The following is a 12701-nucleotide window of genomic DNA, read 5'->3' as shown; positions in this document are numbered from 1 at the left end:
GGCAGTAAACACCATATTGACTGTTCCTTGGTCCTTTTTGAAGACTCACTGGCTCTCAAGTAGATGACCATCTTCCAGGTGAAGTATCAGCCTGTTAAGGAGGACTCTGGCAAGAATCTTGTCAGGAGTGACTAAGAGAGAGACCTGTCCTATCACAGAACAGCCTGTTTCCTTTTCTTTTATAGAAGTAGACAATGGAGGCATTCTTGAATTTCTGGGGGATAATCTCCTCTTGCAGTCTAACCTGGAAAATTTCAGTCAGCTTTTGTGTGAGTAGTGAACCCCCTGGTTTATAAATCTCAGTTGGAATAGAATCAGCACCAGGAACTGCCACATGAGAGAAATGTAATGGCATTCAAAACCTCTTCTTCAGTTAGAAGTTTGACTAGAGAGGGATCGATTTCAATGGGAGGTATACAGTCAATGGCTTCCACATTGGTTGATGATGGCCTGTTGAGAACATTATGGAAGTGTTCAGCCCATCTCTTCAGGATCGTGTCCTTGTCACTGATCAGTGTGGCTCCATCAGTACTGTGTAGTTGAGCTGCACCATGGGTCTTTGGTCCATAAATAACCTTCAGGGCATCATATAAGCAGTTTGGCTTGTTATGATATGTATAAAACTGAAATTCATCTGCCTTCTTACTGAGTCAAGAATCATTCTAAGCTTTGCTTGTACTTTATTTTTAATGGAGTTGGAGACTGCCTTCTTAATGGAAGAACCATCCTGCTGGTAAACCCTGTGGAATTCTCATTTTTCATTTAGTAGCTTATGAATTTCCACATCATTTTCATTAAACCAATCCTAAAATTTGTGAGTGTTTTGAGCCAGATGAGTAAATGTGATTCTCTACACCAAATCCCCGAAAGCTGCCCACTCCTTTTTTGCTCCACTGTTGCCAACTATGTGTTGGCTTAACTTTTCCTTGAAGTCAGTAGCAAATTGTTCCTTCATGGAGATGCACTCTAATTTGTTGATGTTAAGTCTTCTGGTAGTCATTTTGCCTTGGGGTGATCGCTTTTATTTTTTAATGCAAATGTTTACCTTAGAGAGGATAAATCTATGATTGGTCTAGAACTCTGCACCATACATTGCCTTCATCACTCTCTCTTTACAGTGACATAGTCTAGTAAATGCCAGTGTTTATTGTAAGGGTGTATCCACAAAGTTTTATTGCATTTAGGTAAACAAAAGTGGTGGGGATGAGAAGTTCATGAGACACACAGGTTACCTTAGTGACTGTTGCTGTTGCTGTTTCTGACTCCATTCCTCCCAAGGACTCCCTGCCATGTCTGATAGTCTGTGCCTACTCTGGCAGTAAAGTCACCCAGAATTACAAGCTTATCCTCTTTTGGCACATTGCAAATGAGGATCTCTTGGTCTTTGTAAAATTTTTCTTTGACCTCATCAGGGTTTGTCATGGTGGGAGGTTACACACTGATGATGGTGGCATGGCACTTTCTTTGCATTATGATGAGCCTGTCATTTACTCCTTTTTTTTTTGGAGGCATGCAAGTTTGTTGACTAGATTAGATTCGAGTGCAAAACCTGTACCAGCTTCATTGTGCTCCTCATCATGGTGACCACTTCAGAAAAACACATATCTAGCTCTGACTTCAATAAGATGGTCTTCGTTTGCCAGCCTTATTTCATTCAATGCTATTTGCATGTTATACCTGTTGTGATCTCTTGCAATGAGAGCTGTTCGTCTTTCGGGTTTACTAGATTTCCTGTTATTGGTAATTGTATGCATATTCCATGTACCAGTGTTGAGTGGAATCATCTTTGCAAAAGTTTTTGTACATTTTTTTGTGTTTCAAGTACAGAGTAGGATCTCCACCTCCTGTGGTAAGCAGGACAGGGTCAGGTTAGGTGAAGCAGACAATTTTTAGGGCACCTTTTCTTGCCCCTTCCTCATGACAGGAGGTGAGCAGTGCAGTCCTTCAAAAGACTGCTCAGAAACCCAGGGGGCTGCCGAATCCCACTGCTGCTTCAGTCCAGTGAGAAGATGGCTCTATGCCCTAGGCTGCCCGTGTGCAGGATTGTGACTACAGCTCCCAGTGTGTCTGTACCAGCTTCTTCATCACTTGCTTGTCATCACAGAACTTTAAGGTAGGTAAAAATAATAAAATGATGTGGATGAATGTCTTTTGATTGGCTCATAAGTTGGATTTAAGTGAGGCAGAGTTGTGGGAGAGTTATTCTCCCAGAGTCTTCTGAATCCGATAGCAAGACAAAATTCTCTGTGCCTGGCGATAGCTTGGAATGCAGTGGATGACTGTGGCGTCTTTGATGTTTAACCAAGCTCTAAGCACTCCACAGCATCTGCTTCAGCTGCCTTCATAGCCCATTGGAACAAATTGTTCACCTTTGCCTGTTCTGCCACATGCTTGGGGTAGATACCTCCTTAACTCAGTGACAACTTTGAGGTCTGTTGGTTACCCTCAAAATGATTTAGCCTGTCTGCTGAAACAGTTTTACTTGAGTGTGGCCACTGCATATGCTACAGCTTCTTGGAGTGACAGGTGAGAGTTAGGTGGTAGGTGGACACCAAAGGTGAATGAGCAGCCCTGAAAAGGGCTCAGCAAGCCCTCACACCAGAAGTGCTAGTCCTCTCTGAACATCTGTACACCCCAAAGGTAGTAATAATTAATCTGGGGGAACGAAAGGTCAAAAATCTCAAGGGAAATGAAGGGGAAAAAAGGATTAAAGGGAAGAGAGCCTAGCAGTATTGGATTTTAATCCATACTACAAAGTGGAAATAAAAATGATTTGGTACTGGTTAAAAAATGGAGAGGAGAGTCAGTGAAACAGAAGCAACATATAGAAGCAAAAGAATCTAGTAGTATAGTATCAACTCAAAGACCAGCTTCTGAAGTAAAGACTTACTATTCTACAAAAATTACTGGGAAAGTTAGAATACAGTTTGGTAGAAATTAGGTTTAGGTCAAACCCCAAACCATATATACCAAGAGAAGCTCCAGGTGGGAGATGTAGAAGTTCATGTCATAAACATTATGGGAACAAAAATTACCTTCGGGTCTTTTGGAGAGAGGAGTTCATGATCAGATGAAGGATAGAGAAGATCACAGAAGATAAAATGGACAATTTTGATTAAATAAAACAAAATCTATGTACATAAATATGTGCACACATATTTATGCATATACACATATATATATTACACAAAAGAACCAATACATCTACAATTAGAAGGGAGACAATTGGGAAACTTCTTTTCAGCAGGTTTTTCTGATGAAGGTCTAATTTTTAAGATATAGAAGGAACTGATTCAAATATATATGAACAAGATCAATTTCCTAATTAATAGTCAAAAGATATGAATAAATACTTTTCAAAGGAAGAAATCCAAACTATTCAAAAGAAATATTAAAATTACTTATAGAGAAGTACAAATTAAAGCAACTCTAAGGTGCTTACTTATATCTCTCAGATGGACAAAAATCACAAAAAAAAAGAAAAAATATTTGAAGGGCTTTGGGAAAATGGGCATACTAATGCACTCTTGGTAAAGCTGTGAAATGATACAACCTTTTGGAAATCTATTTGGAGGTATGCTCCCCATATCAGTAAAATGTGCATATGCTTTTATGTAACAATATTACTAACAGGCCTATACCCTAAAAGTATCAAAGAAAGAGGAAGAGGATTCCTTTATATAAAAAAATAGTTAAAGCAGATCTTTTTTGTAGTGATAAAGAACTAGAAACTGAAAGGTTATCCACTAATTGGAAATGTTTGAACAAATTATAGTATATAAATGTAATAGAATACCATTGTGCAGTAGAAATATTCAAAGAGACTAAGAGAAATCTGGGAAAAATTATATGAACTGAATCAGAATGAATTGAGCAGAACTGGGAGAACTATTTATACAGTAACAACATTATAAAGGCAATCAACTTTGGAAGGCTTAAGAGCTCTTAATTTCTAATCAGTGAAATAACCAACCATGAATCCAGAGGACTGATAATGAGCCTTCTAACAGAGATAATGACTTAAAATGCAGATTGAGCCGTGTATTTTTGGACATGAGTAGTATGGGAATTTGTTTTGCTTGACTATTCATTTTATAGGATTTTTATTTATTTTTGTTTTTTCTTAATGGAGATGGGAAACAGAGATCTAAGGATAGGGTTTACCATACCCTAAATGAGAAGAGAACAGAAAGAATCATAGAATACAGTGCAACTTTGAAATGCTTAAAAAGGAATGCAAACTCTTTAAGTAATAGAGATTACCGTTTTCACATACAATCTTTTCTTGTTATAAAATGTATATGAAAATGCTCATTTTATTTGGTGTTTGCTATCTCTGAAGTAAAAAAATATATGTATAAAATAAGCAGCAGTTTATATTTCATCCTGAAGGCAATAGAGAGCTATTTGAGTTTTTTCAGTAGGGAAATGACATGGCCAGTCCTTTGCTTAAAGAAAATTGCTCTGGCAGCTTTATGTAGAGGATATATAGAAATGAGGAAGGGCTTGAGGAAGGGAGATCATTTGGTAGGGCATTGCTGTGGTCCCAGGAAAAAAATGATTATTCCTTAAATGAAAGTTTAATAATACAAAGTTAAAATAATAGTATTTAAAAAATAATAACAAAGTTAAAATTTTTATAATCCCTGCCCTTAAAGAGCTTTCAAGCTGTTAGGTCTCTCATCTTTTAATTTTATACTCTTTCCATCATATTCCAGTTGATTGTAGTGACAATACTATACTGTTTTAGACTGATGTTTTGTGGGACATAGATAAAAGCAGTCATTCATTTTTATTTTTTTTTTGGTGGTGCTATCTTATGGTTAGGTACCCCAATTACTACCTCTTTTTATTCTTTTGATTATTCTTATGCTTCTTGATATTAAACATCTTGTAGTACCATATGTTTTATATTAACTTGGGATCTTGGCCATATACTATGACATTTTCTCTTAAAAAGTCTTCATTTGCTTTAATACTGTAATTTCTTTAGCTGATTAATACCCCTTCAGTTTTACCACAATAGTAAAATACTGACAAAACTACCATTATTAACATCAGCATAGCAACTAGTCATTATTATCACGTTATTTGGGTCCTAGTTGGGTCCTAATTAAAGAAAAAAAATTTCTTTAGTAGTAAATGAAATCACTACTAGAAAAAAAAAAGTTTGGTGTTTATTCCCCTGGGATTGTATTCTTGCCACTTGTATAATATTGATTTAATAGTATATAAATTTAGATTCTACAACCCTGTTATCTGCTTAACATCGGGATATGAATTAATGTACATGTGACAAGTTTAAATATACATTATTCTTGGATGTGGTTATGGTCCTGGCATTTTAGATGAAGTCTTAAAAAAAAAATCACTTTGCTAATGCAGTGAAGTAGTACTGACTTTATTGTGTTTCACCCATATTTTCAGGCCAAAGATAACACAGATACCAGCATTTTCACTTTTCGTTTTCTTAAACCTTTTCTTTAGAGGAGGATACGTCACAGGGTGATGTACATTGTGTCTTATCACTGTGGTCTTTCTTTGGCAACTCTTTGGAAAATATTTCTGTGTTCATTGTTTAGTATCAGCTATAATTGACTTAAAATGTGATGAAATGGTTTATGATAGTTTTCTTCTAAGCTGGTACACAGCTTTTCCAATTTTTAGAAAAAATAGCTTAATTGGAAATTGTTAGTTTAAAGTAACTGATTCTGATTTTATTAGAGCCCATATCTGAAGTGATGAGAGGCAGCATCCAAGTAAGGTAGAGGTCACCTTTAGAATGTAAACTACTGGAGAGGAAGAGATTTTTTTTTTTTGCGCCTTTGTTTGTATTGCCTAGAACTTAGCACAGTGACTGGAATATGGTAAAGGCTTGTCAATTGATTGACAGAGTGAATAGGGATTGTAAGTGTGACTTTGTTGATGTGGAACTACTAGAATGAAAAACCTTCATTTACCAATGCAGGTCAGCATCTTTTCTGCAAATTATAGTTTTAGAGAGTCACCTGGAGAATTGAAAGGTTAAGTAATTTGTTCAGGGTCACTGAGCCTGGATCTGTTGGAGGTCAAACATGAGTGCTATATAATTGACTTACCTTATTTTCTAATCTGTCATGTCCTTTGGGTTTGGGCTGCTTTTTTCTGCACAGTTCTTTTGTACTTTTAGACTGTTTGCTCATGTCTGCTGTATAGCTTTTCATTACCTTTCAAATGACCATTACTTTTAATTCATTAGAGATGGTGATCTTACATGACTTGCATCTAGCTGTATAGTATCAACTAAAGAATTATGATATTAAAAAGATATGCTTTTTTCCAGGAGGAGTAATAAAAAAGTTATTAACAGGGGATAATAAAAAATTCTGTTCAATTTTCAGATGCAACCCAGCCTGTTTTCTTATTCCTCTTCATTTTAGGTATAGTGGTGTTGTGGATAGAAAGCCATGCGTTGGAGTCTGGAAACCTTGAGTTCTAGTCTCAACTCAGACATAAGTCAGCTGTGTAACACTGGACAAATTATTTAATTTCCCAGTACCCTAGGTAATGCTGTAAGACTAACTTGCAGAAGAATTCACATGTGTAGTCTATATCATATTGTTTGCCTTCTCAAGGGGTGAGGAAGGGGTGAGACTGAGGGAGATAATTTGGAACTAAAAATGTTTTTAAATGAATCCTAAAATTAAAAATGTATTTGGGAAATAGTAATATTAGCAAAATAAAGAAAAAAGACTTATTAAAAAAAGAATAACTTGCAGAGCAAGTATCAGGCTGCATTGGTAAATGGAGTTTCTTTATCAAGACTTGCGTACACCAATGATATCACAGTCCAAATGGGGAAAAAGAAAAAGAAAAAAAAAGGAATGTGCTCTAAGAGGTAGGAGTGCAAAGAGAAAAAGTAAGACATTCCTGCCCTTCAAGAAGTTTACATTTTAATTGGAGGAGACACCACCTAAAAGGGGAGTTGTGGCTAGACCAGTAGTGTTTCAGGTCAGGGACATTAAAGGGAAGGTATGTGGAGTCATAGTGTAATTCCCCGAAAGGACATGTCCTTTGAATGATAGTGTTGATTTGATTATTGTTGGGGATAGGGAGTCTTTTTTGTGGTTCAGAAAGGCAGCTCCTCTCTTTTTTTTTTTCCTTTTAATTCTCTATGTGCTCAGGGGATACTTTTTCTATGTCATCTTGATGGTCAGTATGTCTTTCTTTACATTCTGCTAATTTCTCCTTATTTGTTTTTCATATATAGCTAGGTGGTTTATAGTCCTTCAGTCACACTTCTCTCTGTTTATGATCTTATTAATTCATGGAGGTCTGGATTGAACTAAAAATGGTGAAGGTTTACAAGTCAAAAGCCCAGGGACTCAGGACAGTAAATGGAATGGTGGTTCAGAGGTGAACCCTGTGGCAATGCAGCATGGTATGAAGGTGGCTGGGAAACAAAGTGTGGGGATTGGGGCTAGAGAATGAGTTTGACTGTGCATACATACTTACATACTTACACACACAGACACAGAGTTCCATAGCTATGGTCTTTTGTAAAGAAGGGGGAAGTACATCTTTTTCTATTTGTTTTTGTTTTTGTTTTAATCTTTTCTCTGGGGCCAAGGGTAGCTAGGTGTCACAGTGGATAGAGTGCTGGACCTAGGGTCAGGATAACTGATCTCCCTATGTTCAAATCCGGCCTCAGACACTTACTAGCTATGTGACCCTGGGCACGTCACTTAACCCTGTTTGCCTCAGTCTCCTCATCTGTAAAATGACCTGGAGAAGGAAATGGCAGACCACTCTAGTTTCTTTGCCAAGAAAACCCCAAATGAGTCATGAAAAGTTAGACGTGATTGAAAAGGACTGACCATCAACAAATGGGCCAAATTTAAAGTGACACAGCAATTTTTTGTTTTTTCCTTTTTTTTGCATTTTCATTGTTGTAAATCATACATATTGATATTCTGGTTTTGTTTATTCTGTACCAGTTCATATGTCTTCCTAGTCTTCTTGAAATTCTTCATATTCCTTTCTTACAGTGTGATAATAGCCTATTATATTAATGTACCACAGTTTGCTTAGTCAATCCTCAATCTACAGGCATCTCTTTGTTTCTAGTTCTTTGCCACCACGAAAAGTATCATTATGAATATTTTAATGTGTAGAGAACCTTTCTTTGACATCTTTGGGGTAAGAGACCATAGGTATTTTATGACTAAGAATTGCTTTGGATTTTTGTCATCTATGATTTTCTAAGTGTCTCAACTGTTATTATTTCCCTATGTTATAGCTGTCCTCTGTTTCTAGTATGGTGGACATACATAGGCAGTCCCTCCTTACCCCCACTTCTTTTCCTTTTATTCATTCCTTTAATAAATATTTATTAATTATCTAATGCATGGTAAATACTATGCTAGGTGGTAGGCATACAATACAAAGATAAAATGAAAGAATCTTTGACTGCAAGAAATGACTATGTCCTGATTTTTGAAAATGTAATCATTGCATTTACCTCCCTCAATCCGTAATAGAATTGATGAGGGCATAATATGTAAGGAAGAATGGTCTTAAACTTGTATATGGCTTTTTTATTCTTTATTTCTTTCTGCAAGTATGAGTTCTCCTTTATTTCTGCATTGACTTTAGCTTCCATATATAACAACGCATCCTCATCTCCTCTCTCTTTTGTCCTCTAAAAAGTCTGATATGGTAGGGATGCAGGTTGCAAGGAAGGGGTTAGGCAACTATAATTTTTTTTTTAAATTAATGCTTTATACAGTGAGTCCTAAATGAAAAGGAATTCTATGTTCTAGATCTTGTTAATTTTGGGAATCAGGTAAAATGAATGCTAATATTTAGTGGAGTCTGTTTTAAAAATTAGCCTTATGTTGTTTAGTACTGTGAGTAGTAGGCATTAAAATCATTTTAGAAGATTTTACTGCAAGTGTTCCCGTGAAGTTTTTTTTTTTTTTTAAGATAAGGGTTATACCACTTCAAAAGGTTTAACCACTTTTCTTTACAAATTCAGACACTTTCAATAGCTTCTAGTAATCCATCTCTGTGTGTAGCCTGATGGTAAACTCCTAGTAATACTCAGACATCAAAAAGGGATGTATACAAAAGATGTTGTAAAGGTGGGAGCAACAAGACTTGGCAACAGATTGGATATGTGAGATGAGAGTATCTGAGGATACGTTCAGGTTGAAAGCCTGGGTAACTGAGAGGTTGTTGGTGCTCTCTGTGGTAATAGGAAAAGTTGAAATAGAGGATGGTTTTGGAGGAAAAATGAGTTCCGTTTTGGACATGTTTATTTTAAGATGCTATTGGTCTTCCAATTGGAGATGTCTAAGAAGCAAACTGGTGATGTGACGCCAGTGCTCATCTGCGTAGAATTGATAATTGAACCGTTAATTGAACCCAAAGGGGTATATTATCTCTGGAGTCAACCCATTCAGCTTTTATACACACCTTGAATTATTAGAAATTTTTTCCTTATATCAAGTCTTAAATCAATCTCTCTGCAGCTTTTGCCCAATTTTACTAATTCTCCTGGGGGCTAGGTGGTGCAGTAGAAGGACAAAAAAAGACAAAGCAGAACAAATCTAATCATTTTTACACATGACAGGCCTTCAGATACCTCAAAACTACTATTATGCTGTCTTCCTTGCTGCCTAGAAATTCAGTACAGATGACATTTAGTAAATAAATGTCATTTGAAGCAGTGTTGCCAAAAAATTTGAAATGTTTTACAAAGAATGATAGCAAAAGAGACTCAAAGCAATATGGTTGTCACTTATGGGAGCATTACATATTTTTGTAGTGGTAAGAGTATATACTTTCATTTAAAAGGGAAGTGCTGCAAGACTGATACTTGTTTCCTTATTTCTTTATTTTTACATCGTTCACTTGGTTTTGTAAAGGTTTGGGAATTTTGAAGTCATGCTACTAAGAATTTTTGTAGTCTTCCTTTCTTAAGTTTAAAAATAAGCCAACTATGAATAAATAAAACTCCCTTTACGCCCTTCCAATATTTATTATTCATTTTGGAGAGCAAAATCATTTTAAAGATGAATTTAATTTATTTCTAATATTGATGGCATACTTTTCTTGTCTGTAATATTAAACTGTTAATTTTGTTAATGGCAACGACTTATCTTGGGCAAATCACTTTACCTCTTTAGGCTTCAGTTTTCTTATTTGTAAAATGAGAGGGTGGACTAGATAACCTCAAAAGTCCTTTTCTCCTCTAAATCTCTGTAATCTCATGATCCTGTATTCTTCCTGTAACATCCTACATAACCTAGCCCCACTGAGCTATGTGGGCTCTCGAATGTGTGCTTGACTGGCCAATATAGTAGATTTCTGTTCTATCAGGGACCTTTAGAGAGCAAACTTACTCTTAAATTTCCATTTCACTTTTTAGGGGCCTCAAAATCAGATGAAAGAATTAGGAGAGGGATAGATAGGCAAGCTTAACTACTTCTTAAGAAAGATTTGACAACATTGATAACTTGTCCTTTGAATTTTAGGTCCTATGTATTTTTCTTTGGGATGGATACTTCACTTCATTGTGTACTCTGCCACTTTAATATCTTGATGTCTTTGTTTCTGTATCCCAAAACTCAGAATTTTGGGTCTTAAATTCTTGCTTGGATTGTGTGAGAGAGATTATTTAAAAGTAAGGAAATTTTACATAAATTGTCTAATAATGTTATCATTTGAATAGGCCTTTTAAAGTATAAATTTATGCTCTTCAGAGTTTTTCAGTGGTTTATAAATCTGATCTCATGAAGACCTGAAGGAAATATTTATAATATAAAGTAAAAGAAAATCTGTATGTTACATTCTGTGTGGTCAGGTCACAATATTTTAGGTTGTAAAAATGAAAAATGAATATAAAGTAAATATGAAGTCATTTGTATTTCAATATAGAGTGTTTTTAAACTATTAAAGCATTACTGTTCTTTGACTAATTTTTATCTTGTTTATTTAATTATTTTAGGTTACAGGTCACTGCCTCAGATTATCTTCACACTTGAAATTTTATCATCATATGTCAGATTACAATAATAATGCTTATTTACATTTTCATAGTTTGAGTAGGTAGTCTTGTAGTGTGTTACAAAAACACTGGATGGAGTGGGGTAGACAACATGGATTTGATTTTTTCCTCTGCTGGTTATTACTCTGTTACCTTGAGCAACTCATTTGATCCCTCTTGACATCAGTTTCTTCACTCGAAAAAAAAAAATGAGGGTGTTAGAATAGAGCATGTTAGACACCATACTCTAAAGTCTGTGCCCCCACAAAATAGGACATTTTCATCTAGTTCTTGCCTTTGTCTGAATATTTTGTGTAATGGTGAACTTGCCCTGTGATTCTTTAGGGTTTACTGAAGATTCTTCTAATTCTTTTTTTGCATGTATCTTCTCTTGCAGGATAACATTTTGCCATCTGCCTTTCCAGAGCAAATGGCTTTATGTGGGCACAGAAAGAGGTAACATACATATTGTCAATGTTGAATCCTTCACACTCTCAGGCTACGTCATTATGTGGAATAAAGCCATTGAGCTGTAAGTTTGATCAAATGTTCCATATTTTAAAATTTTATTACTACATATGAAATTGTCATATTAGTTATTTAATAAATGTTTGTTAAAATGAACTGAATTCCTGCTGGATGCTTCTAATGTTAGATTTATATTCTTCCCAATAGTAGCCACCAGAATTCTCAAAAAAAATTTTGTTGGCTTATATTTATATTATATTAATAATATTATATTATACATATGTTATATATATTATAATTATTTTTTAGAATATGTACATCATGAGCTAGGTGGCCCCCTGGATTGAGTGCTGAGCTTGAAGTCAAAAAGACCTGAGTTAAATACTGCCTCAGAACACTTACTAGCTGTGAGACACTAGGTTAGACATTTAACCTCTGTTTGTGTCAGTTTTCTCATCTGTAAAATGGGGATAATAATAGCAGTTACCTCCTAGGGTGGTTGTAGGGATGAAATGAGATAATATTTGTAAAACACTTAGCACAGTGCCTGGCACAGAGTAGGTACAACATAAGTGTTAATAAGTTAATAAAATGTTAATGAGGAGTTGGTTGAGTGTTGTCTGAATTCTTTCTTATCTAAACTACTACAGTTACCCTTCCATATTGTGAGTTCCCCCATCATGGTTTCAATATATTGCAGGGTGGCATAAGAAATTAAATGGGAATTTTTTTGGGAGTTTTGCAGAAGCCACAGATAGAAAAAGTTTAGAAACTCAGAAATATGTAAAATATATGTATAATATTGTATAATATCAACAGTTTATCTTTTAATACCATAAATATACCCAAATTTTACAGTAAGGTACTGTAAACACCCCATAAAAGAAAAACTCAGACTTTTCCTCTGGTACGAAGGGAAGGTCAAAAAAATTTTATTTGGATTTTCCAGATCTTGGGGGTGCCCCTCGATGTGGAAGAGATAACTGTACTGGATAGTATTTTTTAAAACATGTTTGTTAAAATTTATATAGCAATTATGTGGACTACCTTGAGTGAAATTTTAGATTTCATTTGCTTATTTTTAACAAATGTATTAATGTTTCATTGGTAAGATATATAAAGGAGAAGAGGCAACATGGTGTTGTGAATGGAAACCTTGCCTTGGAATTCAAACACTTCTTTGAAACACTTTCTTTGTGACTGT

General features: G+C 35.3%; 1 protein-coding gene across 2 annotated transcripts in view; it reads left to right on the top strand.

Moving 5' to 3' along the window:
- The window catches only part of STXBP5 (syntaxin binding protein 5), a 204918-nt gene that overhangs the window by 45538 nt on the left and 146679 nt on the right, over positions 1–12701 (top strand). For both annotated transcript variants that reach the window (XM_027850654.1, XM_027850655.1), the window contains exon 5: positions 11427–11561. In XM_027850654.1, the coding sequence (XP_027706455.1) occupies positions 11427–11561 (135 nt within the window). The remainder of the gene's footprint in view (positions 1–11426; positions 11562–12701) is intronic.

This window comes from Vombatus ursinus, unplaced genomic scaffold, assembly GCF_900497805.2.
Source record: "Vombatus ursinus unplaced genomic scaffold, bare-nosed wombat genome assembly UNPS02009132.1, whole genome shotgun sequence".
In the NCBI taxonomy this organism is placed as follows: domain Eukaryota; kingdom Metazoa; phylum Chordata; class Mammalia; order Diprotodontia; family Vombatidae; genus Vombatus; species Vombatus ursinus.
Note: the sequence above shows the minus strand (reverse complement) of the source record. Positions and strands in the feature narration are given on the sequence as shown.